The sequence below is a fragment of the Diachasma alloeum genome, unplaced genomic scaffold, assembly GCF_001412515.2.
Source record: "Diachasma alloeum isolate Michigan unplaced genomic scaffold, Dall2.0 Dall_scaffold_00315, whole genome shotgun sequence".
Taxonomy (NCBI): Eukaryota; Metazoa; Arthropoda; class Insecta; order Hymenoptera; family Braconidae; genus Diachasma; species Diachasma alloeum.
Window position 1 is genome coordinate 46,392 of NW_021680454.1, and position 25,772 is coordinate 72,163.

At 37.7% G+C, this 25,772-nt stretch overlaps 2 protein-coding genes across 5 annotated transcripts in view; both read left to right on the forward strand.

Annotated features, from left to right (window-relative positions):
* The window catches only part of LOC107040034 (junctophilin-1), an 18,599-nt gene extending 7,441 nt beyond the window's left edge, over positions 1-11,158 (forward strand). For 2 of the 4 annotated variants that reach the window (XM_029126228.1, XM_029126229.1), the window contains exons 4-12: positions 182-483; positions 588-755; positions 821-1,780; positions 2,038-2,115; positions 2,244-2,506; positions 2,681-2,809; positions 2,968-3,274; positions 8,539-8,748; positions 8,894-11,158. In XM_029126228.1, the coding sequence (XP_028982061.1) occupies positions 182-483; positions 588-755; positions 821-1,780; positions 2,038-2,115; positions 2,244-2,506; positions 2,681-2,809; positions 2,968-3,274; positions 8,539-8,748; positions 8,894-8,980 (2,504 nt within the window). In that variant the 3' untranslated portion in view covers positions 8,981-11,158. Of the gene's footprint in view, positions 1-181; positions 484-587; positions 756-820; positions 1,781-2,037; positions 2,116-2,243; positions 2,507-2,680; positions 2,810-2,967; positions 3,275-3,872; positions 5,818-8,538; positions 8,749-8,893 lie in introns of those variants that run through there. The other 2 variants (XM_015259938.2, XM_029126230.1) reach the window with 2 other exon arrangements.
* Positions 11,159-14,278: 3,120 nt separating this feature from the next.
* On the forward strand, positions 14,279-25,433 carry LOC107040043 (RB1-inducible coiled-coil protein 1). The gene is made up of 6 exons (XM_015259960.1): positions 14,279-15,182; positions 16,528-16,736; positions 18,066-19,521; positions 19,616-19,727; positions 20,731-22,653; positions 22,741-25,433. The coding sequence occupies exons 1-6, from the start codon at positions 15,115-15,117 to the stop codon at positions 22,852-22,854; spliced, it is 3,882 nt and encodes a 1,293-aa protein (XP_015115446.1). The 5' UTR covers positions 14,279-15,114; the 3' UTR covers positions 22,855-25,433.
* Positions 25,434-25,772: the final 339 nt, after the last annotated feature.

Consider the following 25,772-nt stretch of genomic DNA (forward strand, 5'->3'; position numbering starts at 1 on the left):
GGAGATACTTTTACAACATTGTTGGAAAAAAAAAATTGAAATTTCAGGGAGTGAAATAATTGCTAGTTTGGTGGGAATTTTCACAAATACAAAAGAAAATTCTCCAAGATTTTTCAATGAAATTTTTTTCCCTGCACATGTTGACACCATGACAAGAAATACACCATTATTTATATTTCAGGTACTTATCAAGGTCAGTGGATGCGAGGTATGCGACATGGGTATGGGGTGCGGACCAGTGCCCCATTCGGCCTTGCCAGTCATTACAAACCTCCAAAGCAGCAGATTCGTGCCTCGTTGACTTCCTTGAGAAGCGCCGATGGTGCATCTGTGGCGGCGGCACCCACCCCTGAGCCCACTGATCGCCGAGATCGTCGGGTGGATGATAGTCGTGGGGGATTCGTTCTAAAGGCACGGAGTGACGATCCTCCGGCACGTCGGAAAAGCCTCAATGAAAAGTCTTTGAAGAAAGGATTATTATCGGTGAGGGGAAAAAATGAGTATATTAAATATTTTCATTTTTTTTTTTTTCAGCCAGAAACAAATATGAATTGGCTGTTTTTCATTGTGATGTTGATTGTTGATAGGGTTTAAAAATTCGTAAACAACGTAGTACAAGCGATCTTGAAACAAGAGGCACTGGTGGCAGTATAAGGAGTAATGCAAGCTCGGCATCATGGATGTCAACAGAGAGCTCTCAAAGCCAGGCTTCAGCTTCAGTCCACACCGACAGTAATGCATCTTTCGTTATTGAGGTAGAGTAATGGAAATTTGTCTGTTGGTGCTAAATGTTAAATGTGTTTTTTACTCGGTATTTTAGGACGAGCAGATGGATGCCTCCGTAACGGAAACCTATCTCGGCGAATGGAAAAACGACAAACGCACAGGTTTCGGTATATCCGAGAGAAGTGACGGTCTCCGTTACGAGGGCGAATGGTTCAATAATCGTAAGTACGGCTACGGTGTTACGACATTTCGTGACGGCAGCAAAGAAGAGGGAAAATATAAGAACAACGTCCTTATAACGTCCCAGAAGAAGAAGCAACTCTTCCTCATGAGATCGGCTAAATTTCGCGAGAGAATAGAGGCGGCCGTAAACGCAGCTCAGAGATCAAGTAAGATGGCCCTTCAGAAAGCTGATATTGCAATATCAAGAACTGCAACGGCTCGCGGCAAGGCCGAATTGGCGGACAGTGTTGCTGAACAAGCGAGACTAGACTCGGAATTAGCCCAGCAGACGGCCAAACAATTTGCTCCTGATTTCCGTCAGCCTGGGCTTGAGAGGCTCAAGAATAGGGAAATACCCAAGTACGTTCCACCGCCTCAGGACGCAATGCCCACTAAAGGTATATTGTCCTCTAAGGGAAATAATCCCTCTTCTAGTGTTGATCAAACGACGCCTGTTAAATCGACACCAACTGTCGATGCTAATCCAGCACCAACGCCTCAGTCCATCAGTCAGAGTGTCAATCAGTCGATAAGACGTGCCAGTATGAAACCAGCGCACAATCAGATCAACAATCCTCCTGGAAATTCTATATTGCCCAATGCTTTTAATAATCAACCTCCGCCGAATCATCTTATAAATAGTTTACCGAATCAGTATGACTATGGTGGTGCTAGTGTTGAGAGTGCTGGACAATTTGGACAATTTCGACAATTTGGACAATTTGGACAATCTAGTGGTAGTCAGTTTGGACAAGGGTACGATAATGCTAATAGTCAGGGGGGTGTCCACAATTTCCCGAATCAATATCCACCGCATTATCCTAATACTCAGGTATTTATCCGAAATTTCCAATTTTTTTCTTCTTTTTTCCATCTATTTCAAGTTTAAGGGGAGATGGCACTGGAATCGTCTTAATAAATTTATTACTTCTATCCGTGCGGTTTTCCCTTATTAAAGTTGCTATTTTTTGCTCACTCTCTTCTAATCTTGAATTGGTGATGGTTAAAAATGACTCATTTTACTCTTTTCCTAAATTCATCTGAACAAAAAAAACAAAAAAGTAGACAACTTTTGCTTTGAACTTCTAGATTCCCATACAGTCTCCAACGATGTACGAGACAATGATTGAATCTACGAGTAATCAATTCACATCGAATTTCTACGGTGTAAGCAATATGAATATCCCTGATCAGTGACTAAACCACCTGAATTGTATTTTAACCTGATTTATGACATTTGCTACAAATTTTTCAAGTGTGTTGAGGATGATTGAAGATGAGGGAATTATTTATAGGTCTCGCCAATGGCTAATCAATATGGGCCTGCACAAAATTCCTACAATCCTCAGATGTATGGTCATCAACCAATTAATCATCATCATCAGCAGCAGCAGCAGATGCAGCAACAAATGCAACAGCAAATGCAGTACCAAACTGATGAGACGAGTATGGAGGCACAAAGGGCTGCTCCCATGGCGGCGAGTATCCGAAGAAATAGCCGAATTTTGAATCAACAAGATAGACCAGCTACTGGGATAGGACAAACTCTCAATGATAGGTAAATATCGGAATTTTTTGGCTTTGGTATCAACTATTGACGAAGGAATGTCAGTACATCTTAAACGGTTCAATTTGGTTGAATTTCTGTTGGAGTTGCTGTCTGAATTCTCCCATTTGTAAGAAACGAACACAAAGAAAAAGTAAATAAAAATTAAAAAATGGTTCTATTCAGATTGGACCACTATAAGAGACCACCTAGTCGTGACAGTTCCGTCGATCGATATCGGGTTCCAACTCGATTGATAGGATCCAGGCAACCCTCTGTGGATAAGAGCGTTACATCACAGGATGGAGCAGACAGGTAGAGTAGCATTGTTACATTAAAACAGTAAATATTATTCCGGGGAATTTTTCGAGGGCAATTTTCCCCACGGATTTTTCACCCAGAGAATTTGGAGAAATTGAGAAACTCCCCTAAACTTTTTCACACGGCACACCAATAAATCCATTGATTTTCAGAACGGCCAGAGGAGCAAGTCTAATGAGATCAGCAACTCCATTAAATGGTTCGGCATTTGGTAGCGGTGCAGCAACTCCCATATACACTCCACCAACATCAAGTCAATTTGAGAGTGCATTCAAGAGTCGTGGACTGGGGCAAGAGGTAATTCCAAGCGGTTCACAACCAAAACGCACCGAGAGCCTGTACGTAACACCAGCGCGTACATCAGCAATATCCGCCGGCAGCAGCGGTGGCGGCGGCGGCGGCCTCGGTGGTCTCGGCGGGGGAGGAGGAGGAGTCCACGGCGGTGGGGGTGGGATAAGGGTAAGTTTCTCATTAATTTCAACCGATAGAAATAACAAATAATTTCACTAACATCACACTCCTCCAAGTAATCCCATAATTATGAAATCTTGAAATGTACGAAAATCATTTCTTATATTAACTTCAGAGCCGAGTGTATTAGCTTTCGAACGTGATCTTCATTGTTTATTTTATTTTTTCAATTTTTCCATTCAATTTTACATAACCCTCGAGTCTCTGAAAATTATCATTGTACAATGATCAAATTTTGCATGAGAGAAATTTTTTTACAAGAAAAAAATATCTCGTGTTTTGTCTCCTTTTTAAATATAATAATAATTGCAATTCAGCAAATAAAATTGAGAAAAAATCCTGAGCATGAAAAATGCAAGGAATTATTCATTTAATTTTGTCTTGAAATTTTCTTTTTTAGTTGATTTGCAACATCGGACTAATGATGTAAAATCAAATGAAAATCCCAATATATTTTAGATTATAAAGATGGAAAAATAATCGAGATAACGTTCGAAAGCCTTAAAACTTGAAAATTTGCCTCTATCTGTCTGTAACTGTGTGGTGTTTTCTTTTTTTGTGCTGTGTTCTGTGCATGCGATCTCAGGACACGAGCAGGACGGTCCCCGCCTTCGCCACAACGACACAGGGCCGCGCTACTTTATGAGTATAAGTACACTAAAACGTTAACTAACAATTCAAAAATCATCAACTAAATTCATTGAACATTTCCTTAAAAATCCAAATCTGATTAAACTACGTGTGAATATACGATTAAAAATGTCAAGGATTTTATTTGTTATCGAAACAATGCTTAATGTACCTGGTAACAGTTGTAAACGTTTAACGTTTAACGTTTAACCCCCCCCCCTTTCCCTTGAGATGTTATTAATATTGGTGGTATGATATTGGTTACCGCAGAAACAAAGATTGCATCTGTATTTTTCTAAACGAATGAGTACAACAGAAATTTAAGAAACAAAAAACGAAATATAACAGCGAGCCGTCCGATTGTTATATGACACAAGCTTGTGTGTGAAATGATAGATATATTTTTTTGTACTTGAGGTACTCCAATTATTTTCATTCGCTCTATTGGACGAGTGTAAAAAAAATGAAGAGAAATTCTTTTTTTTTTAAATTATGCTATTTCGGTAGAAAAGTGTGGACATGAATTTTCCAAATCTTTTTCTCGGATTTTGTAATGAGAAACAGGAAAAATGGAGCAGAAAATATTTAGGAATTTCATGCCCAAAAATTTTAAAAAGGAAAATTCATACATCCAGAGAAATAGAGTGTTTTATTTGATTCAAATGCATCATTTCTCTGAATGTATCATCTGTTTCTATGAAAATTCAATTAAATTTCATTATACGTGAATAATTGGTATTTCAATTGTTGCAAATGAGTAATAATCATATACTGACAAATTATAGTGGTATTAATCATGGATTCATTGATATAATTAACAATTTTAACAAGAAAAAAAAAACAATATTGAGTGACAAAGAGAAGGTAAGACCGTTGTGAGGCGGTGTGGAGGCGGGGACCTTTCTTTTATTTTTTTTTTTTTTGTTTAATAAATTTTCCAATCTCCTTCCTCTATTTATTAATACCTGGTATTTGATGGAAGATCTATTGATTTCATGTTAAATATGTTTCGTTTATCCTGTTTACTCCTCTGAGTGAATTTCTTGAAGAATAATCCGATATTCCACACCACCACACGACGCCCTTTACACTATTTTATTCAGATGAATTATTTTTCTAACGCATGATATTGATAATTTTTTCAATTCTCACGACTAATAGCTTCGTCGTTCACCGTGATTAATGATAGCGCACATGTTAACAATCATTCGGTAATGCCTGTTTTTTTGTGAATTAAATGACTCTCTATTCAACGATTGCTAAACTTTTTTTTTGCTAGTATTTTTTTTTTATTGAGGGGAAATTACGAATAGTGTTTTCGTCGATTTGGTGGATCTGTAAATTATACAACTTTGCTGTGCTTTTTTCCATGGTTTTTTTATTTTCGATATTATCGTAACTCTCTTCTTCTTGAATTTCTCATCAATTGATTATTAATTCAAATCCTCGCATCAGTTTTTTAAATACCAAGTTGAAAATATTTCTAGTTTTTTTTTTCTTTTCAAAATATTGATATTTCGATAGGACAGATGTCACTGCAGTTTCCCCTCAACCCTTTTTATGTGATATAAATAATTTTCTATGTGATATTGGATTTTTTTTTGAATTCCTCCTTTAAATACGTCCAAATATTGAATTAACATGTATGAACTAATGAAACACATTCTCAAAAGAGAGGCGCAACCGTCCACGACGATGGGACCTTGATTATTTCTTACAAACCTACCTGATTTCGTCGACAACACGAAGAAAAATGTTGAGGAATAATTTAAAAAATTGGTGAAATTTACTTTGTCTGTTCCAAAAAAAATGCACAAACTTTCATATAATGTGTCAAGAATTCAATTTTTCAATTTCTAAAAGGAAGAATTTGTTCAGAAATGAAAAATTGCAAATGGAAATTTCATTATTATTCATCAGGAATTTGGAAAAAATGACAAAACAAATCATTTTTGATGCCGCAAATCCATTTTTTCAGAGATTTTTTCTTATTAAATGGGAATATTTTTGACAATTTTTCTCTTTTTATATCTAAACTCAAAGTAGGACTTTGCAAATTGTCGGTCTCTCATGATAAAAAAAAATTGTAGGAAATATGGCTGTTACATGTCAATTCCACAATTACATTTTTCTATGATTTCTCCTCAACTTTTCTCTTCGTGCAAATACAAAAAAAAAAAAAACTCAATGAAACACTAAACAATACTGCGACTATGCCTTGTTGTAGGAGATTGAACAAAGTGCCAAGAATTATACTAATAGAAAAATTGTAAATGTAAGTTATGGAAGAAACAATAACGCGAGGTGAATTCCGAATGAGCTTTCAACTCCTCAAGTTCCGAAAATATTAATTAATGTCTTGATGAATTATATATGACGTGACACCAAGTCATTCTGTTCTCGCACAATTCTAAATATTGATTTTTGCGTTTTAATGATGGAAACCACTGAAACCTCGCTTTACCTCGAAAATAAAACAGCGAATAATGTTAAATGTTTGTGGACGAGTGTGAGATCGACCTGCGGGTTGAATTTCTGTAAATGCATTAAGATGTAATAAAGTATGGTCACATGATTCCTATGGAGAGAACCTCAAGAAGTCACCTCAGGATTATTTTGATATTCCACTGATATTATTATGATGTAATGACAAGGGAAAAAAATTGTGCGAATTATAGTATAGTTTGTATTTAAAACATTCACTCTTCTTCAACTTGCTAATTTATAGGGGTAGTCTGCTCTGCAGTCTGACAATTTGCCAAAACCCTGAGGAAAATGACTCAAAAGATTGAAATTTTTAGTGTCACAATGCCGCATAGATTTTTGTGAGGTATCGAAAGGCAAAACTGGCTGCTCTTCTCTTCTTTAAAGACGAGATATTTTTACACCTCCTAATTTTAAAACTAGATAATAGATGATCTATTGCGAGATTCATTCTCTTACTTGGTTCTCATTTAAATCGATTTTTTGCTTCCTGATGATGGAATTTATTCTATGGAGAGGAAAAAAAAAAGAATTGAAATGCGGGGAAAATCACGTTATTTTGGCTGCAAAGATGACGTTGAGCCCACCTCATGTTTTTAAACGCTCATTAAAATGATTTATCCCCTTCAGATCACCCTCAACTTGGTACATTCGTTTTTTTTGTAGGGAACAAACAAATTTTTCCACGCCATTTTTTTCCCTAAAAATGCATGACGCAGATGAATCCTTTCCCTGCAATTTCAGGATTTTTTTGACTCCCCCGAGCCCTCTCTCTTAATATTACACGAACAATGACGGAGATTGGACTATTTTGACGGTTAATGAATGTGTACCGCAGCTCAGCGGGAGAGCTGAGGATGCAAACGTCGTGAGATGCTATTTCGGTAATGCTGAGGGACAACAGTGCTCAGTCTGTCGCCTGCTAGCCTCACGGGGAGTAGTGCTGCTGCACTGTGCATTACGGTTGAATATATATCCATGAAAAATTATATTGTTTAAACAAATTGATTATTCCCGTGATTTGTACTGCGAAAATATAAATATTTCATCCGCCGGATTATCTCTTTGTTTGCATGCGCTATTACTACAGGATCGATTATTAATTGTGGACACAAGATCCCGGGGGGGAGGAGATATTGATCGAGTTAGATGCATTTTGGCGGAATGTTTCAAGGTTGAAAGAGTGATCGCATAACATCGAAAATGTTTTGGTCCGAGCCGGATGAAGAGGAGGAGGCGCTCCTCTGTAGTCCGGCTCTCATGGCCAGGAGGGCCTCGGAGTCATGGATTGTGGCACCTCCCGTCGAGGTATACGAGATGAATCAAATTCTCACCATTCCACTCCATTTAGCTTAATATATGTATATCTGTTGTTATTTCTCAGCTGAATATCAATAATCCTATCTATGAAATATAAAAGTGAAATATGTCGAAATTCTGATTGGTCAATGAGTGGCGTCAAGTTAATTTTCATTCATTTTCCGACTTATCGGTATATGGGTTCTATAGTTTGAAAAATCAGGTAAATTTTCCGCATTCTCACAACATTCGAGGGAGGATTAAAAATTTGGTTTTTTTATTCCCTTATTTTTCAACAATTACAGGTATTGATCGGGTCACTTGGTAAAGTGAAGGGGGGGAATTCATCAACGATTCAAAATTATTCATTAATTTTTCCCTCATCATTCATCTTTATCATTGATTGAGGAAAAGCGTGCACGTCCACTAGTCTAGTATAAATAAAGTTTGGAGTGATGAATAATGATATGTGAACTATAACAAATGCTGACTAATAGATTTTGCTGTTGAAAAGCAAAACTACTGCTGTCGTTTGCCAATTTTTTGTTGTTGGATTTTCTAATGTAAAAAAAAAATACAGAAGAAAAACTTGGAATATTTACGCTCAAAAATTTCTAGAGAAAAAAAGCATCACAATTGTATAATTCTATCAAAGAAGATTTATTGAAAAATGGCACGATTTTTCAATTAATTTTCAATTCATGCATATATTTACCTTAATTTTTCCAATTTTCCAATTTTTTATCGAAAAAATTGAAACAAAAATTGGTAAATCTTTGGTGTGAAGAATAATATATAAATTGAAGAAGAAAATATGGAAACACGATTGGACTGTTTAGGCGATACCAGTGAGTTCGATGCCCCTGCAGAGGAAGAAATCACTGCCGGATGTTGCCGGACCAATTCAATTGACTGCAACTTCTCCGTTATCCAGGGAAGAAGTCAGTGTTCTTAGCAGTATGAGGAGAGAAGAAATACGACGACAAATCGACGAAAGCGAGAGACTCAGGGCTAATCCCCTGCTTTATTTAGTCAGTCCTCAAGTCAAAGTGAGTTTTATTTTTCCAACTAAATCGTTCAATTTTCTCTAACCTCGGGAAAGTTAGTCATTAGTCATTGAATATTTCAATATTTCTCTTTACGATTGAAAAAACAAATGATCAATTGAAATTTCGTCTTTATGAATTATTGCAGGACTGGTTTTCCCGACAACAATTAGTAATGTTGGTATTATTCATCAACATATCGCTGGCTCTCATGTTTTTCAAACTGTTGACGTAGCAGCCGGCTAGTGAAAAACTTGAAAAGTGCGTTTTAGACGCAACCTGAGAGAATCAAGCACAACCACTGGAAAGTGGTTATCTTTCAATTAAACTTTCTCGGACTCTGACGAAAAAAAAAATGATAAGTAAAGAAAAATTGTTTCAACCTGGAGATGAAAGGGATGAGCCTACTTCCTTCTCGAAGGAAGAAATTCATCATCGAAATAGCGAGAAAATTTTTCAATAAAATGGAAAATCGCACAATAAACGAAACACGAAATGAACGAGTGAAGAGAGAGCGATGAATATGTCTTCATAAAAAATTTGTATTTTTACGGGGACTGATTGATTTTTTAATCAATGGGGTAATGAAACGAACTCAACGCCACGGGAATCCGCATTTTGATGGAAAAAAGAGAAAAAAATGACGAAAGCGTGAGTGATTGTGGAAGAAACCTCATTGACTTTGTGACTTTCAGCGTTAAATTTTGAAGAATCAAAACATAAATCGACAGAAAAAAAATGTAATTTAAATTGTACAGTTTCGATAGAGAAACAAAAGATGCGGGATATACCCTCACTTTTATAAAATTTATAAATATGTACTTGAAAGTTTGATAGCTAGCAATCGCAGTCACTTTGAGCAGAAATGAAGAATAATTGAGGGTAAAGTGCTCCACGTTAGACACATGGAGAACCTTGTTTTTGTAAATATAATGAAAAAAAAAAAACAATATTTCCTAAACAATTGAATTGTATACTTGTGTGAATGAGAATCAAGAGTTTGAGAGGGAACAGAGCCCTGGGGCTGACATCACCGAGAAGACAACTTGTCAATAACGCTAATAAAAAAAATGTTGTATCCAAATAAGAGGTACCGCGTGCCTTCTATGCCTTCCAATTGTCTAATTATCTTTCAAACTTGGTTTATCTTGATCTGTAATAATTAAATTGATCGTCTTTACATCGAAAACAATGACGAATCATTTTTATTTCAGAAAAAAAATCTGACGAAGAGGATTAATTTTCTCCTTCGAAATTGTAAGTTGTTGGTTAAAAGTACAAGAAAGACTAAAGATTAATTTCTCTTGGAAAATGTTGCTGATTTTTCTCGCCGTGTTTTTAATGAATAAATAATGTTAGAAAATATGGATTTAAAAAAAATGAAGAATTATCCCGAGAAATGTCACGTGTCAAATAATTTTTCTTCTACTTTTGGTTGCGACAAGCGTTTGCAGCTATTTGTCAACAAATTATCCTTTTTTTTTCTTTTTTTTTTTTAAGAAGAATTGTTATTTTCATTAGTTTATTTGATGTGAGAGAGCCAAGGGGAACAAACGGGAAAGGTGGCCGTGAATTATCTGACATTTTGTTGAAATTGAAGAATATTTTTGAAGAAGCATTTCACTGAAGCCATTTTTTAAAAAGAAATCCTAGACGCATTGATGTACAATACTCGGTGCAATTTGTAAATATTAGCTTGTAATTGGGTATAATGGATTATACAGTGCCAAATGGGCAATTGACGAGTTACGTGAGCTCAACTCATAAATTCGCCCATTTAATGCCTCTTTCCAACGACTTTTCATGACTATTCATCAAGCAAATCCTCTTCAAATACTGAATTTATTTGAGAAATTATTCAACTCCCTGGATATATTTCATATGCGGGATAGTGATAAATTCATGGTGCCAAGTCGATAATTATTTTTTTCTCACTGATAATTGAAAATAAATATTTACTGTTATTGGCTTTGAGTTCCTGGAGGTAATAATATTCACGGGAACACCATTAAAAGATCACATGTATCAATTTTATCATTAAAATCATATATATATTTGGTATATATATTGAAAACAAAATTGTTATCAGCTTTAATTTTAATAGCGCCAAGGAGAATAGTATAATATCGTTAATTACTATTAATTATTAACTATTATTCTAACGCTAGTGTCATATCACGACAACAAAACGCCATTATACAAGTAATACTTATGAATACTATATTACTATGAAAGAAAAAAAATAATAAAATATATTTACACGAAGCGAAACAAGAATGTTGAGCAAAAATTGTATAAATGAAATTTTTGATTCACTGCGGCCGCAAAGAAGGAGAGATGATGAAGGAAGCACGAATAATTTGTTAATTTACAATGACCAGAAAACTCAATAAACTTATTATATCATATTTCACATAAGTGTCTATGACCCATTTCTCTTCTCTCTCTCTCTCTCTCTCTCTCTCTCTTCCACTATTTATATTTGCGTTCAATAATAAACTAACGTTACTTCATAAGAGTCCTCGCGGGAATAAAAAGAAAAGAACATTTGTTCATTTTTTAGCAACTGGATGAAACGAGTTAGCGTACCTATGGCTCAGAAAATAATGTATAGAATAGAAAAAATCAATAGAATTTCCTATCGAATTCGGCTAGGTTTAGTGGAATTTTTCAACATTTTCCATGAAACCTCACACATCTCCATATCTCTGCATTTCCCCTTTGTATCCGGTATTTTTAGCTTCTCGCATTACCATCCTTTCATTTATCATCCGCGAAAATGAATACAAACAGACCAGCTCAGCCCACTCTTTGTATCTCCCAACGGCAATTGAACTCTCGTGATCATTTGTTTATGCATTAAGCCGATAATTCCAAAAACGGCATCATAGAAATGAATGAAGAATGCAAATTGCTGATGTAAACACGGTTCATTGCCAATCACTCCAAAATGCCATTCTTGCTTTCTTGTTTTTTTTTTTTATCGTGAAAACCTACTGGAATCCTCATTTCTAATCTTTCACATCCTACGATTAGTGATTAGAAATGGAGTCTCGGCATCACTCGGCATCCACGCGTGCTTCTGCCATGACCTCGGTGCGGTGTCGAGTGTTCACGCACCTCCCGCATGACTTCCACCACATGTGGCGAACATTCGGCACCGGCCGCCGGGCTCTCTCGGTCTCGGGTCTCGGCATTAGGGGCATTAGTAAAACTACTAACACCGTACCGCACCTAGAGGCCATCATTATAATCATCTCACATATTGAAACAACGGGAGTAAAACCTCTACTCTTGATAGTGCGCAATACGTTATTCATGCTTTTTTTCCGCGACGCAAATGATTCTCTCTCTTTAGAACGAGTCAAGGTCTGGCTTTTGAGAGAACCTTGAGGGTCTTATCACTTAATCATCAAATGTTAAATCCCATCTGAGTGGAGAAATTTCAATGGGAAAGAGGCAAATTCTCCCCGCTTTTATAATGAAAAACATAACATATATACAGCAGAAAGCGGTTTTTTTAAATTGGTACTTGAGAAGCCCTAAACACTAATTTTTCGGCGCAATTTTTTTTCTAAATTAACAAACTACGTTTTGCGATGGGAAGTGGAGCTTACGCAACCCGACAATTTTAAAACTTAACTAGGGTCAAGTACCGTTGTACGTTCTGTGCTTGGCTTCATACAATGCAGACCATGCAGACACGTGCGTGTATATATATTCAACGGTTACACGTGTCGCAGCTGATTGTTCGTTGAAGCCTTCAGGACACACATGAGTCCCTCCTCCTCTCCTTTCCTTTCTCATTAAAATTTATCGAACCCACGTTCTCAAAAGACATTGGCAATATCCTTCAAGTAGTAAAAAAACGAGAAACTTGGACTATAACTTTTGTATGATGATTTAAGAATACCAATCATTGAAAATTACATGGAACAGTAAATTGGTAAAGCATTATTTTAATAAATCTTTTGTCTCTCGTCGCCGTAGCCACACAATTGTAATTTCTAACTGCGATACTGTTCTCTATTTGGATCAAGGAAACATGTGAACACTATTTACTTATGATGCAAAATGACAAAAACTAAATACAAACTACAACTTTTTTATCATGATAATTCAAGAAGACTAATCGTTACATCATTTTCAATTTTCATTTTCAAAAATTAGTAAAGTCATATAAATTATATAAATTCCAAATCAATGGTCATCACATTTTAATCAATTTGTTCTCTTCGCCGTCTAAACAATGATGTAATTCCTAACTGATAGTCTTTATTAGGATCAAGGACAAAATATGTATTCATATTTTTAAAAAAATACTATTTACTTCAAGTTGGAATAAGAGCTTTGGATCGGATCATGAGTTATTTCAATAAAATCATAAACTAGGTATACCTCTGAGTGTATGAGCTGGGCAAAAAATAGTAGAGAATAAAAACAGAGTTTTCCAAATAGAGTGGCATTGCATAAATACACCGCCGCGATGCATCCATTGATCGATCTAATATTGCAAGTCCTACGCGATTCTATTTAGAGTCTAAATCGAACGAGTCATACTCAATATACTGCTCCAGTTTCATACGTTGCGTCGAAATGTCTAATTGTGAGACCCCCCCCCATTGACAAAAGAATAAACATTACTAAAAAAAAAAATCCAATTTCATAGTCTTTAAGGATAATTGCGTCAGATGAAGGCCCTTAATTTCCTCCTCTTCAAATAGATGTGCTGAATTGACGCGACAGGGCTTCAAGTTTTACAAGCAATGTAAAATATGTATGCAATAGCGAATCATAATTTTCCAAGACTCTCCACACGGAAGTCAGAGCTTGGCTATCGAGACAATCTCAATTCTCTTCCACTGTCAGCCGCCACTGCCAATCGATGGCAGCACTATCTTTCTTCAATTTTCATTTCTTCATCTTGATAATTAATAATACAATCAATAGCAAAGCGGAAAAGGCTAAAAAACTGTTTAGGTAAATTTAAATTATTGATTACTTTTCAATTAATATCTTGGAATCTGTAAAAATTTGTTATTAGCTTTTTTGTAAAGCCAATTGAAAAATAAGAGCTAGAGATCCTCTTATTTCATTCAAACAATGTCCTTTTCAGTCATTTTCAACTAGCAATTTTTCATCTCAACCAAATCGGATAATTCTTTTTCCATGAAAAGTAATGCTCTTATGCCTTTCTGATAAACCTACACTGAACCCAATGAATGATGAATTTGACAACTCTTTTCTCATTGGGAATTATGAAGATTTAGAAAAATATGTTACAATGATCATGTCTACAATAAAATTTTCTACTTATCCCGTATTGTCATCCTCATCAATCCTTCGCGCATCCCAAGCCGCGCAAAACCTAATCCTATAACAGTAAAGAACAGAGTGGAATGTCTCTTTAAGCAAAGTTCACCAAAAACACAGGCACAAACCCGTTCATCCCCTCTCCCTCCCTTCGTCACGCCGCCGACGCGTTACGGCGCTCCGGTCGCTGGTCGTCGTCGCAGTAAACAGCTGGCGACGCGATGCGTCAGAAGCAACTCTGCCAGTCCACATCACACATACACACACACACACAACACACACACACACCTAGTGCTCTACCTGTGCCAGCATTGATTCACCCCAAAACAATTGCGCGTTTAATTTGTTTCAGCGCACAAAACGATTGATTTTATTAAAAAAACTAGCCATAAGCCAATAGACACTATAGTAGCCTTAATAATCCTAAAAACGTCTGGTCTAGTATAAACGATTTGAGGTGAAGTGAAGCAGCCCGAACTCTTTGTTTCTACGCGCATTGGTTTTCGCACTAGAGGCGCAGATTGCTTTGTTCCTTGGGACAGGGGGATAACAGTGCAATTCATCATTGTTATTAATACGTCAGTGTTTAAGGGAAATTATTTGTTGCTGGGGGGGCTTTTTTTTCCATGACAACTGGGGAAAGGTGAGCAGAGAGAACGAGGAACTATCGTGCGTTAAGGAGCGAGTGCGTGAGTGCTTTGTTTTGGCCGAGCAGCTGATCGACACATCTGATCGGGCATTGGGTTTTTTCCTTTGTTCCTGCGGTGAGAGGACTCGAGGACTTTTCAAGGGACTCGTCACCACAGCTGAATGCTATTTGTCAACAGTAAAGATCCTAGTGGATCGGATTTTTTATTAATACTGGATCAATTGAGTTATACTACATGAACGGCGGGGGGGAGTGCTGGTGGTAGATGAAGTGCTGGGCAACGGGGGCCGTCCTCGCGAGCTGTGGGAAACGTGGGGTACGGCCCCAATCGAGCTGACTACCGTCTCATTTTGTCGCTTTGAGGGCTGCTAAGGAAATTCGAGGGCTCAGGATCCAGTGGATACAAAATGCTGTACATATTTCATGTTGACACTGGGGCTACTTTGACTTTTGACATCAAGCTTGCTCTGCAGAGGTAATTAATTTGTGCTAGAGGCATGAGTGTTTAGTGAGGCAAAATAAATGTTTGGAATATTTTTTTTCAATATTGGGGATTCATTGATTTTTGCCTTAGAGAGGTACAAATTTATCGCTACAATAAACAACATCTGAAAAAATAATTAAAAAAAAAAACATTTTTCACTTTGTGAAAAATCATTTTTCTCTTCAAATATTTGAGTTTCTTGTTCTTTATTTACGTGAGCTTTAAATAAATTCACGAAGAAACAAAGAAATGAAAGTATTCTTTCGTCAACGATATTTTTCTTATTTCATGTCGTAAAGAGGAGGCAATGTTTGAGATGTTGAATGAAGAAGAAAGTGGAGATATGTTGAAATTGAAACTCCTTTCTATGAAGAGTAAAAAGGGAAGTTGGGGTTGGGGAATTTGGGGGCATTTCAATTTTCAAAACGAAATAATGTTAAATATTATTGCAATATTTTCATGTAAATACGCAATTTCATAACTTTTTATGCAAGAGATATTTAGATCAAGAAAATGTGTCACAGACATAATGCAAGTAAAAAACATTAAATCATTCTCCTTTATAAAGGTGTCCATTTGGATAATAGCATCGATCATTCAGTTTTTTTAATATAAAAATGTCATTGGCACACGTTGTCACTCTGAATAAAAGTATCGAGAAGGAAAGCAGCAGGGATCAATGTCTATCGATATGCAATTACGCCACGATTTTTCCGGTAAAATTGCAATTAGTACATGAATCTTCTTCTGATGATGAAATATTCAAGGATGCTTACGTATCATCAAGAAGTTGGCTGGCGACAGTTTGTAACGGCTCGGTCGGTGTGTCCGACCGTTGATGCAATAAACCGTCGAGTATTGGATTCGTATTATTATCATATTGGTATTTACCAGAAATGAATGTTCCGAAATGTACATGTTTCTCCAGCGCGTGGCACTTGTAACGATAATATCATAGTTGTATGCCATTTTTCAATCCAATAAAACGATAAAAACTCATTTTTTTCATTATGATGATGATGATGAAAAATGTTGCCAAAGCCTGAATGATGATTTATTTACTCGGCCTCGGTAAGTTTTAAATTCTATTTTCTATAAAAAAATGGCTGAGGCTGAAAGAAACAACCGGGACAGTGGCAGTTACTACTACTCCCTCGAATCATCTCAGATGGAAAGAGGAAAGTTAGATTTAATGAACGAGGTCTAGTTGTGCGTGACCCCGTTCCCACGTGTAATATGTTTCCTCAATCAGTTTAAATTCATTTTCACAACACCGGGCTAAATAGACCGAAGAGGTGAAAGAAAATTGTTGAATTTTTCATATTCTCCCTCTCAGTGTTGCGGAGTTGAAGGAGGCTATTGAACGAGAATGCGGAGTACTTGCTGTCCACCAAGTGCTCTTGATGAGCGGTGGGGAAAGTTTGGAGCCTAATGCACGGGTTTGCTCCTATTCAGCGGGCACTGATACAAATCCCATTTATCTGTTCAGCAAAGCTGCTATCGAGAGTCAAGTACCACCTGTACCTCATACTGATTATAGCACTGGTGAGTTTTCGTACAATTTAATATTCTTTCAAAGAACAGTCGATGAAAATTACTTGTATTTATTGGAATTATAATACTTTCCACTAATCAATCCTCAACCTCGTACAAAGCAATAATGATACAGCACTTTAGCAATATAAGTTCCATTTTTTCTTCATTTTAAATCCTCTATTTACGTCCTTCTAATATGGAAATCGGAGAGACAAGATCCGATAATCCGATTCCACTTCACTGCTAGTTTTTCTAGGGAAAAATGAGGGATAAATAAAAGAAAGAGTCTTGATAAAGAGTGATTTATTTGCTAGTCACTATTAACACTCAATAAACAATTAAATTGGCATCGGCAAACATTTATTGACATAATAAAATGCAATACGCAATAATATTTAATTTTTAATTATTCGGAATATTATTTCCGAATGACTCGCACAAAGCAAAAATGAACATTCTATAATAAATACTGAATTTACGTCAGCCTAGCATTGCAGCTTAGAATAATGACAGCGTTTAGCTGGGCATAGCAGACTGTGCGACGCCAAACTAACGACAATCTTCTCCCACACAACGATGTCGCCACTTAATCATGTACACAAGTAATACAGATATAACATGAGCTCCAAGTAAATGAGCACTGCGTAATCAAATAGTGCGCGTGGATCGAGGACACAACCACTCATTGCGTAACTATCACGGTTATACAGTATGGTGGGAATACTCGATTCATAGTGGAAAATTCTTTCAATGGCCTGTCGATGATATTGTTGAATGGAAAAAAAAAGGAACAACGTTTATTTCAAATGTGTGTGTGTGCGTGTGTGTTTTTAAATTACCCCCCCCCCAAAAAAAAAAACGATTCTAAAATACCAACAACACGTGTACGTGACCCAAATTAAATAATTAGGAATATCGCAAAGTTAATCCATCCAGAGATTGATAGCGCAATGACCCTTGCCTGATTAATGAATTATCAGCTGACCGAATTAATTGATGTATTTTTCAGAATAACTAATGAGATCACCACAATTGACACAAATTGTGGTGATCGATACACTCTGAACCTAATTTTTTATTTATTCGTAAATAAAAATAAAAATACCTGACATTAATTCACGCAGTAAACCTAATTTCAACGTGCTTTCCACGATATAATCATTAAATTGAGCTATAAAAACTCGCGAAAACATGTCAATGAACTCGATTACAAGAGATTTAAACATGAGTCTTCTTTATCGGGGTGTTCGATCAATCACTTCACTTTCACCACTTTCATACGAGAGAACTAGGCGGTAATTTCCAATACTTGTTACTGAGACTTACTTTGTTACCCAGATGTTGACCTCGTGGAGCAGATCACCGGATCTCTGGCGATGCCAGCTACGTATAGCACCCTTGTGGCAAGGGCACAACTGGCCCAGCAGTGCTGTGCCATCGCCAGAGAGCAGACGAGAACGTGCGAACGACTGGTGCATGATCAACATCTTCAGCAGCAGGGCTGGGCTGCTGTCGTTGCCAATTTGGAGGATATTACACAGATGTTTCAATCGAAGGCTGATTTACTCCAGCAGAGCTTCACACATTATCTGACAGAACGAGAGCAACACATGCAATTGTTGAACAACTTCAATACAGACCTGGGAACTCTCTCGAAGATTCCAATTTTGCCGGCACTTCGTGCCCAGGCAGAGGGTCTCTTGAGCCCAGAGGAGCAGCCGTCAGATCACCAGGACCATCCAGACCACCCAGACGAGGTCCTGAGTCTCCTTCGTTGGATCTCCGCTAAAGACAATCAGAGTAGTCTCGAGCAAGTGGCTGAGCAGTGCTCCCGAGGTCTCGAGCAATTTGACCAACGAATGATGGAGGCACTGAAGAACGAGGTGGACGCTGCCATTGTTGGATCTAACCGTCCCGAGATGAAGGAGATCAAAGGTCTGGGGGAGAGGCTCTTCGCCCTCGAGCAGTTGTTGAATCAGACAAAAAGACTTGTTCAGGAGCAGGGGGAATTGGCCCAGGGATTCCTTCAGAATCAGACACGTGCGAATAATCTTGGTGATCCCAGTGTTCTTCCTGATTTGTGCGCCTCTCACAGGCGTCAGCTGATGGTTATGATGGAGAATCACTCACAGCTGAGGGACATCAGACGTCGGTGCACACGAGCCAAAGAGGAACTCTCTGTCAACATCTATCACAGACTCAAGTGGATCACTTATGTCGAAAACAAGATGATGGAGGTGGATGGAAAACTCGTCATGTATCATGAAAATCTTAAACGTTTGAGACGTCATCTAGAGGTCCTTCAGCAAATTCATTTGGCTCCACACATGTACGTCACTGCTGTCTCTGAGGTCGTCAGGAGGCGAACATTCTCCCAGGCCTTTCTCGTTTGGGCAAGCAATCTTGCTTGTCAACTACTCGGGGTTCACAGTGAAGAGATTGAAAGACGAAGGGAGTTTCAGAGCAAGTTCGAGGGACATTTCTTGAATACATTGTTTCCAGGGCTTGAGGATACACCACCACCTTTTGCCACTCAAGCACCTACGGTTTTTGATAGTCAACTGCCTAAGTTGACTGCTCAAGACATGGAGTCCCTGAAGATTCAACTTCCTGATCTTGCTGACTCGGTTTCCACACCTGATTTGAATAGTATTACCCAGTTCTTCTTGTCGAAGAGCTTCAATGAGGGAAGTGGAGAAGAGGGAAACAAGGATAAGGCAGAGAGCACATCAATGCCGGTGGATATCGTTACCAAGGGAGAGCAGGGAGAGACGATTCCTATGACCACTGACAGGTGATTTTAAATGATTCTATGTAAAAAAAAACAGCCAATTTCGATAAGTGTGGCCAAATCAAAATCTTTTTTTTTTTTTTCCTTTCCATCACAGAGTTGGTTTCGAGTCGGAGACTGACACTGAGGAGTTCGAGAAAATAGTTCAGGGAAATGATGGCAAGCCCACATGCTACGAGACCAAGGACAAACTGAGAAAACAATTGGAGGTTGGTGGCTCGAGGAGCGTGTCCCCCACATCCTCAATATCCACTAACATGTCATCCTTAAATTCGCGTGTTGATTTAAATCGCTCAACTGCACTGTGTCCATTAGTCGAGTGCATTGAAAATAATGAACCGAGTACCTTCCCAATTAATCCCATGACAAATGTCAAGTGCGACGGCCAGCTCAATCAGCTCAACGTACAGCTGGAGAGTGGGGATAGCAGTCCATACGGGGAGACAACGAATTGCGATTTTTTGGGTACTGAATTTTACATGGATGAGTCGCTGCCGAGTAGCCTCAGCGAGCATCACAGCGATGGCCATCATCAGGCTATTGTTAATCTTCTTCAGGTACTGGATCGAAATTTTCCAGATAAAAAGACCACAGTTTGTCGACAAATCAACCATTGTGAATAATATATATATATATATATTTTTTTTGTTTACCGTTTGGGGGGATTCCTTTGTTGCTTTTCGTTCTCCTCTGTAACTTTTACATATCTAGAGGCATTAGAAAATTCCAGAGCTGGCTGATGGCAAAATTGTAGTGTTGATAAAAATCGCTTAATGATTTTCAAGACATGCTGATTAAATGATCAATATCTATTATTTAAATAACATTATATTATTCTCCAGCTCTAGAAAAATCCATAAACGTGATCTCTTCTTATTTACCCTTACCCCCAGTAGTTTCAAACCTTTCCATCGTTTTTTTTTTCAGGACGTAGCTGATGCCGTCGCACATACACACACACATACACACACAGACACCCACCCAGCCACACTTACCCCCAATCCCAGACACCATTTGTTACTAATAAAAGAATTATGTGAATCACAGGGTGCTCGGTTCTACACTAGCTTAACTCCATTAGAATTAACACAAAATCCATGAATATGAAAAAATTCCTCACCAGCTGATGATGAGTTCGAGCACGTAAAAATCAAGATAATTGATGATGCATTTTTCTCCTCCAACAATTTTTTCTTCATCTTATCATTGCAGGAGAATCTCGGAAATACAAGAGCCGAAGTTGAACGCCTGCGAACGATCCTTCGAACAGTGAAGACAGCCATGAGCGACGCGATGACAGCATTTCGAGAGGAATTGGCAATCCTCAGGGATAAAGTTAATGATGATAAATGTGGAATTCACGAGGTGACAGAGCGCATTGGCCAGGCATTGGCAGTTCACTCACGAGAGTGTGAAAGAGCATTGCGGGAACGTGCACAGGAATTGACAGTCGATCATGAGTTGGAGTTGACGGATGCCAAGAAGATATTGGAGGCTCGTGATGAGGAGATTATCAATCTGAAACGTTCCATTATGGATAAGGATGCTGAGCTGACTGAGCACGAGCGTTTGATTACGACAATGCGACAGAAATTGGATAGTGAGCAGGAAGAAATGAGGAATATTCAGTTGAGGTTCCAGGGACAGTTGGAAGATGCCATGGAACAGGCAAGAATTGACAAGGAGAATTCACTGGAGCAGAGTAATGAAGCACATCTCGTGGAGATAGCCTCATTGACCAATGCTCTGGAGCAGTGCAGGCAGAATGTCAAGGAACTGGAGGATAGTCTCGCTAATGCCAGGTCCGATCAGCAGAAATTGCTCAAGGAGGCGAGTGATAAGCTACAGATGGAGTATAAAACTCAATTGGAGACTATAAGGAGTCGATTTAAACTGATGGCTGCGTCGACGGTTATGGAGAGGAGCCCCAGTGACTCGAGTCTTGAGAAGATCGAGAGGACTGATGTCATTGAATTTGTTAATCATGAGGCTATATTGGCGCAGACTAAGGAGGATCTCATTGCAGAGAAGGCTGATGCTGTTAGGAAGGCCATTGAAAAGGAGACGGTTGACTTTGAGGCCAAATTGCAATTTGGCTTGAGGATGGCTGAGAAAAAAATGGGGGAGGAGGCTGAGGCTCATAGGATGAGGGAGACTGCCTTGGTTGAGGAATGCCAGAAGTATCAGGAGATCATTAGACGGCTTACTGAGGATGATTCTCGAGTGCGACAGACACTGTCCGAGAAGGTGGAAAAATTAGAAGAAGAAAAACATCGTTTGGAGAAGAAAATGGCAACAGAGCGAAAGATCCTCAAGCAACGAGAGTCTCAACTCCACGAATTGCAAGCAGAGAGAAACGAACTTCGCCAAGAGTTGACTGAGGGACGAATAAAAATGTCGCAGAGTGGTGCAACGATGTTGGATGACACATTTAAATCCCTCATGTCGACGAGCAAAGACGATATTCAAGTGTCAGAATCGAAAAAAGTCCGACTCGAGGCGAACACTGCTGAATGTCTTACGAGACGTGTAGAATGCCTTGAAATCGATAACAAGAGACTGGCTGCCACTTTGCAAGTGGTTCAGGAGTCGAACGAGTCGATGGAGGCCAAAGTCGAGAGTCTAGAGGCTGACAAAGTGCGACTGGAGGTTGAACTGGTCAAGGAGCGCTCCAGGCGAGGCTTTGTCACCGATATTTCGGCCTCAATGGACGCACGTGACAAGGAGATGAATACTTCAGTGGCTGTTGTGTCCGAGTCTGGGAGTGCTGATGCTGCTACTGCGGCTGCTGCGGCGGCTGCTGCTGCTGCTGCTGCTGCTGCTGCTGGCTCTTGTGATCATCAAAATAGACAGGATGCAACTTTTCGCTATCGAGAAAAACTCATCAAGAGCACCACCAATCTTTTTCAACAATCATGCATCAGTCTCAATAGCTGCAACCCTGGGGATTCAGTAATTGTTCTGTGGGATACGGTTCACAGCAATTATATAATTCTGCAGGAGTCGAGGACTATGTATTTTTTGCACTCTGAGTGCATTGATACACTTGAATTGAGACGGGAGAGCGATGGATTGCCCAAGCAGATTTATGTTCTTGGCGAGGTCATTGATAAACAGTATTGTCACGCCAAAAAGGTAATTATTGGAGAATTTGAGCTTTCTGATATACTATCTTACTTAAAAATTCAAATAATAAAAAGAAGAAATTTCTTTTCATTTCAGTCGGAAAATCGTTACCACGTTCCTCAAGGCACGAAATTCTACCGAGTCCGTGTGAAGCCAGTTCAGCGAGAATTGGATCTAACAACCTCATCCTCCGACAAGAGTCAACAGTGAGTCAAACTCCAAAAATCGATAAAATCACAATTTCTCAATCAAAAATCCTTCTCCAAAATCACAATTACAGAAAACAAAATACAAAAAGCGCTGTGATTGCGAACTCGTGTCGTGTAGTCCTCCAAAAATTGCTGATTCCAATAAAAAATAAAATTCGAGGTTGATCGGGTTTTGCGACAAGACGAGTCCGTCGATGTCTACACGATCCTTCGCGGAATAATTTGTACAAGTTGATTTAATTATAAATAAATAAACAAAAAACGGAGGGATGCGGTGGCGTTTTATTGTGATATAGATGGAGTGTTGTTGGATAGTTATGGACTGCATAATGAATTTTTAAAGCAAAACGAAATAAAATACGACTACTTAAATTTTTGTTAAGAGGAGTTTTACAAAAACAAATTGAAGAATAATGACAACAGTCAGAAAAACGACGAGAAAAACTAATGTTTTTTTAATAAAAAATTATTTCATACGTGAGCTGAGCTAGATATTGACTATTCAGAATAGCATATATAATAGACGTGTGTAATTTTACGGTTGTACAATATCCAACGTATGAGCAATTAGAATAGATCTCACAAATAAAAATGATAAAGGAAAAAAAGCAATCAACACTAATCTATTTCAAATTTCAAACATTGAATCATGAATCACATTTAATAGTTGTAAAAGAATATACAGAAACAATCACACATCGTTCTAAGGACCATTTGAATATAGTATACATACACAGATAGAGTTTTTTGTTTTCGTGAAATAACAAATCGTATATAAAATAGCTGTGATCGTTACAACTTTAACAACCTTTTTCACCCTCTTATCGTAGTTTTTGAATTTAAAATGTGGGGATGATTCACAACAGAGTGGTGGAATGTCTTCCATGCATTTCGCCGAGTTCATTACAAAATTCTGGCTATTAGAATTGAGAAATTTTCAGCCAGATTTACAGTTCAACCTATCGATTGTAAATTCCTTCTCCTGAATCGTCCCTTTTATTTTTTCCTTCAATTGAGTTATGGGGAACATTTTTAGGTTGATAACTAACACACTTAATGAGGAGCGGTGAATATTCAGGAGTAGAATGTTTTCAATGCCAGATTAACTAGCATCTGGCAAGTAATATCGTCTCGCACTCAGAATTAAAAATATTCTCCTCGTTTCTCTCAGAACGGATTAATCAGGTCCCATCGTCCTTGAATATTAGGTTATTGTAATTGTTTTCTAGATTAGAATGACGAGAAAATGAAAAGTTTTGAAAAAATGAGATGACACGGATTAAACGCCTAGTGCTTTGCTATTTCACTTTTATTTTAGTTGTTTTTAATGAATCGACATGATGACGGAATATTCCACGCATAAAACGCTAATCAAAGTTTATAAATTTTTTACACAGAGATATGAAATTCCTGGCGTCATTCGGTACATTAAAAATTTTCCTTTTCTGGGAGTCATCTGATGTACGTGTGTGTGTGTGTGTGGGTGTGTGTGTGATCCTGTCAACTCCTCTGGGAGGAACTATTTACTTTTGGTACCTGATGTTAATTACGCGTTATCCATCACAAATTTAATTATTCTGGATTTTTGGTTCATTATATTTATTTATTTTTTTCATATGCACCCATCCAAGTGTGAGGGCTTTCAGATTCGGAATATCAAACAAACGTGCCTGAAGAGTGTTTATTATAACCGTGATATCACAATGTAGGTGAAAATATTGAAATATGAAAGTTTCGCATGCTAAAGTAATTCCTTCAGTAGATTAATAGTAATTACCCTCCGAATGTCTCACCTTTGAATAATAGTCATTATCACGTGGGTTGCTGCGTTATACACTTCTCATTTCTCAACCAAAAACAAATGTAAAATGAAAAAAAAAATGACGAAAAAGATGATCTTTAAAAATTGTAGGCTAATTATTATGAGTTTTCTTTTTATTTTCTTTTTTAGCATAGAGTATAGAGGTCTGTTTATGCGTTATTTTTTCACTTGAAACGTAATTTCGTAGGTTTTATCTCATTATTTTTTCCCCATGCTGAGTAACTTTTGTACCATATATGCAATTTTCATTTTGTGACGTTAAGGATACGATTAACGAAGTGTATTTGATATTTCAGCGGTGAAATAATTATCGCTGTGAGCTTAATGTTTTTTTTTTGTTCATCTGGAAACATAACGGACTATTGCGTTCGGAATGTCGAAGAGTGATTGAGAGCTGTGGTTAGTTATGTTAAGAATGGCAATCGAAATAAAATTTGATATTTGTATGGAATTATGGAGATTTAATTTTATTCTGTCGAAATTTTTCGACAATTAGAGAGACGATTGAGTGAGGAGCTCACGACTCATGTTGTCCTTCATTTATACGGAGTATAAATATTGATATAATAATACAAGTGAGGTAATTTCGTACTTTTAGGTACGTACCAGCAGACTCCCCATTGCGGCTTCGTATATACTTTTGCGAAATAATTATAATGAAAAAGAGAACAATGTGAACGTGATAGTATCTGTTACGCAATAAACGAACGAAATAATAATCATCAATATGAATAAAAGCCATTTGACTTTTTAACCGATTTTTCAAGGTACTTTATTTATCTCTCCTGTCCAGGGGGAATTGGTGGGGATGAATAATTCACACAGCGGGGGCCAATTATCTGGACGATGGGGAAATAATGAGAATTAATGCAGAGATTCAGTGGGCTTTCATATTTTGGGCTATCAGTTTGAGAATTCAATGGGATTAAACAAGTGGAATTATTCATTTCTGGGCAGTGGATGGTGGATAACGATTACATGAGACATTTTAATTTTTTAGCGTTTTATCACTTTTCTAAAATGTTATTTAAATTTTCAACAGAAACAAAAGCTGAATTTCGTCATGATTTTTTCCAGCTTTTGAAATGTTGTTACTA

Excerpts from the sequence above, each read along its gene's own strand:
- LOC107040043 (XM_015259960.1), top strand. The coding sequence starts at position 15,115 with ATGCTGTACATATTTCATGTTGACACTGGGGCTACTTTGACTTTTGAC. Across the intron at positions 19,522-19,615 it reads ATTCCTATGACCACTGACAG|AGTTGGTTTCGAGTCGGAGA; the intron begins GTGATTTTAAAT and ends TTTCCATCACAG. Across the intron at positions 22,654-22,740 it reads AGTATTGTCACGCCAAAAAG|TCGGAAAATCGTTACCACGT; the intron begins GTAATTATTGGA and ends TTTTCATTTCAG.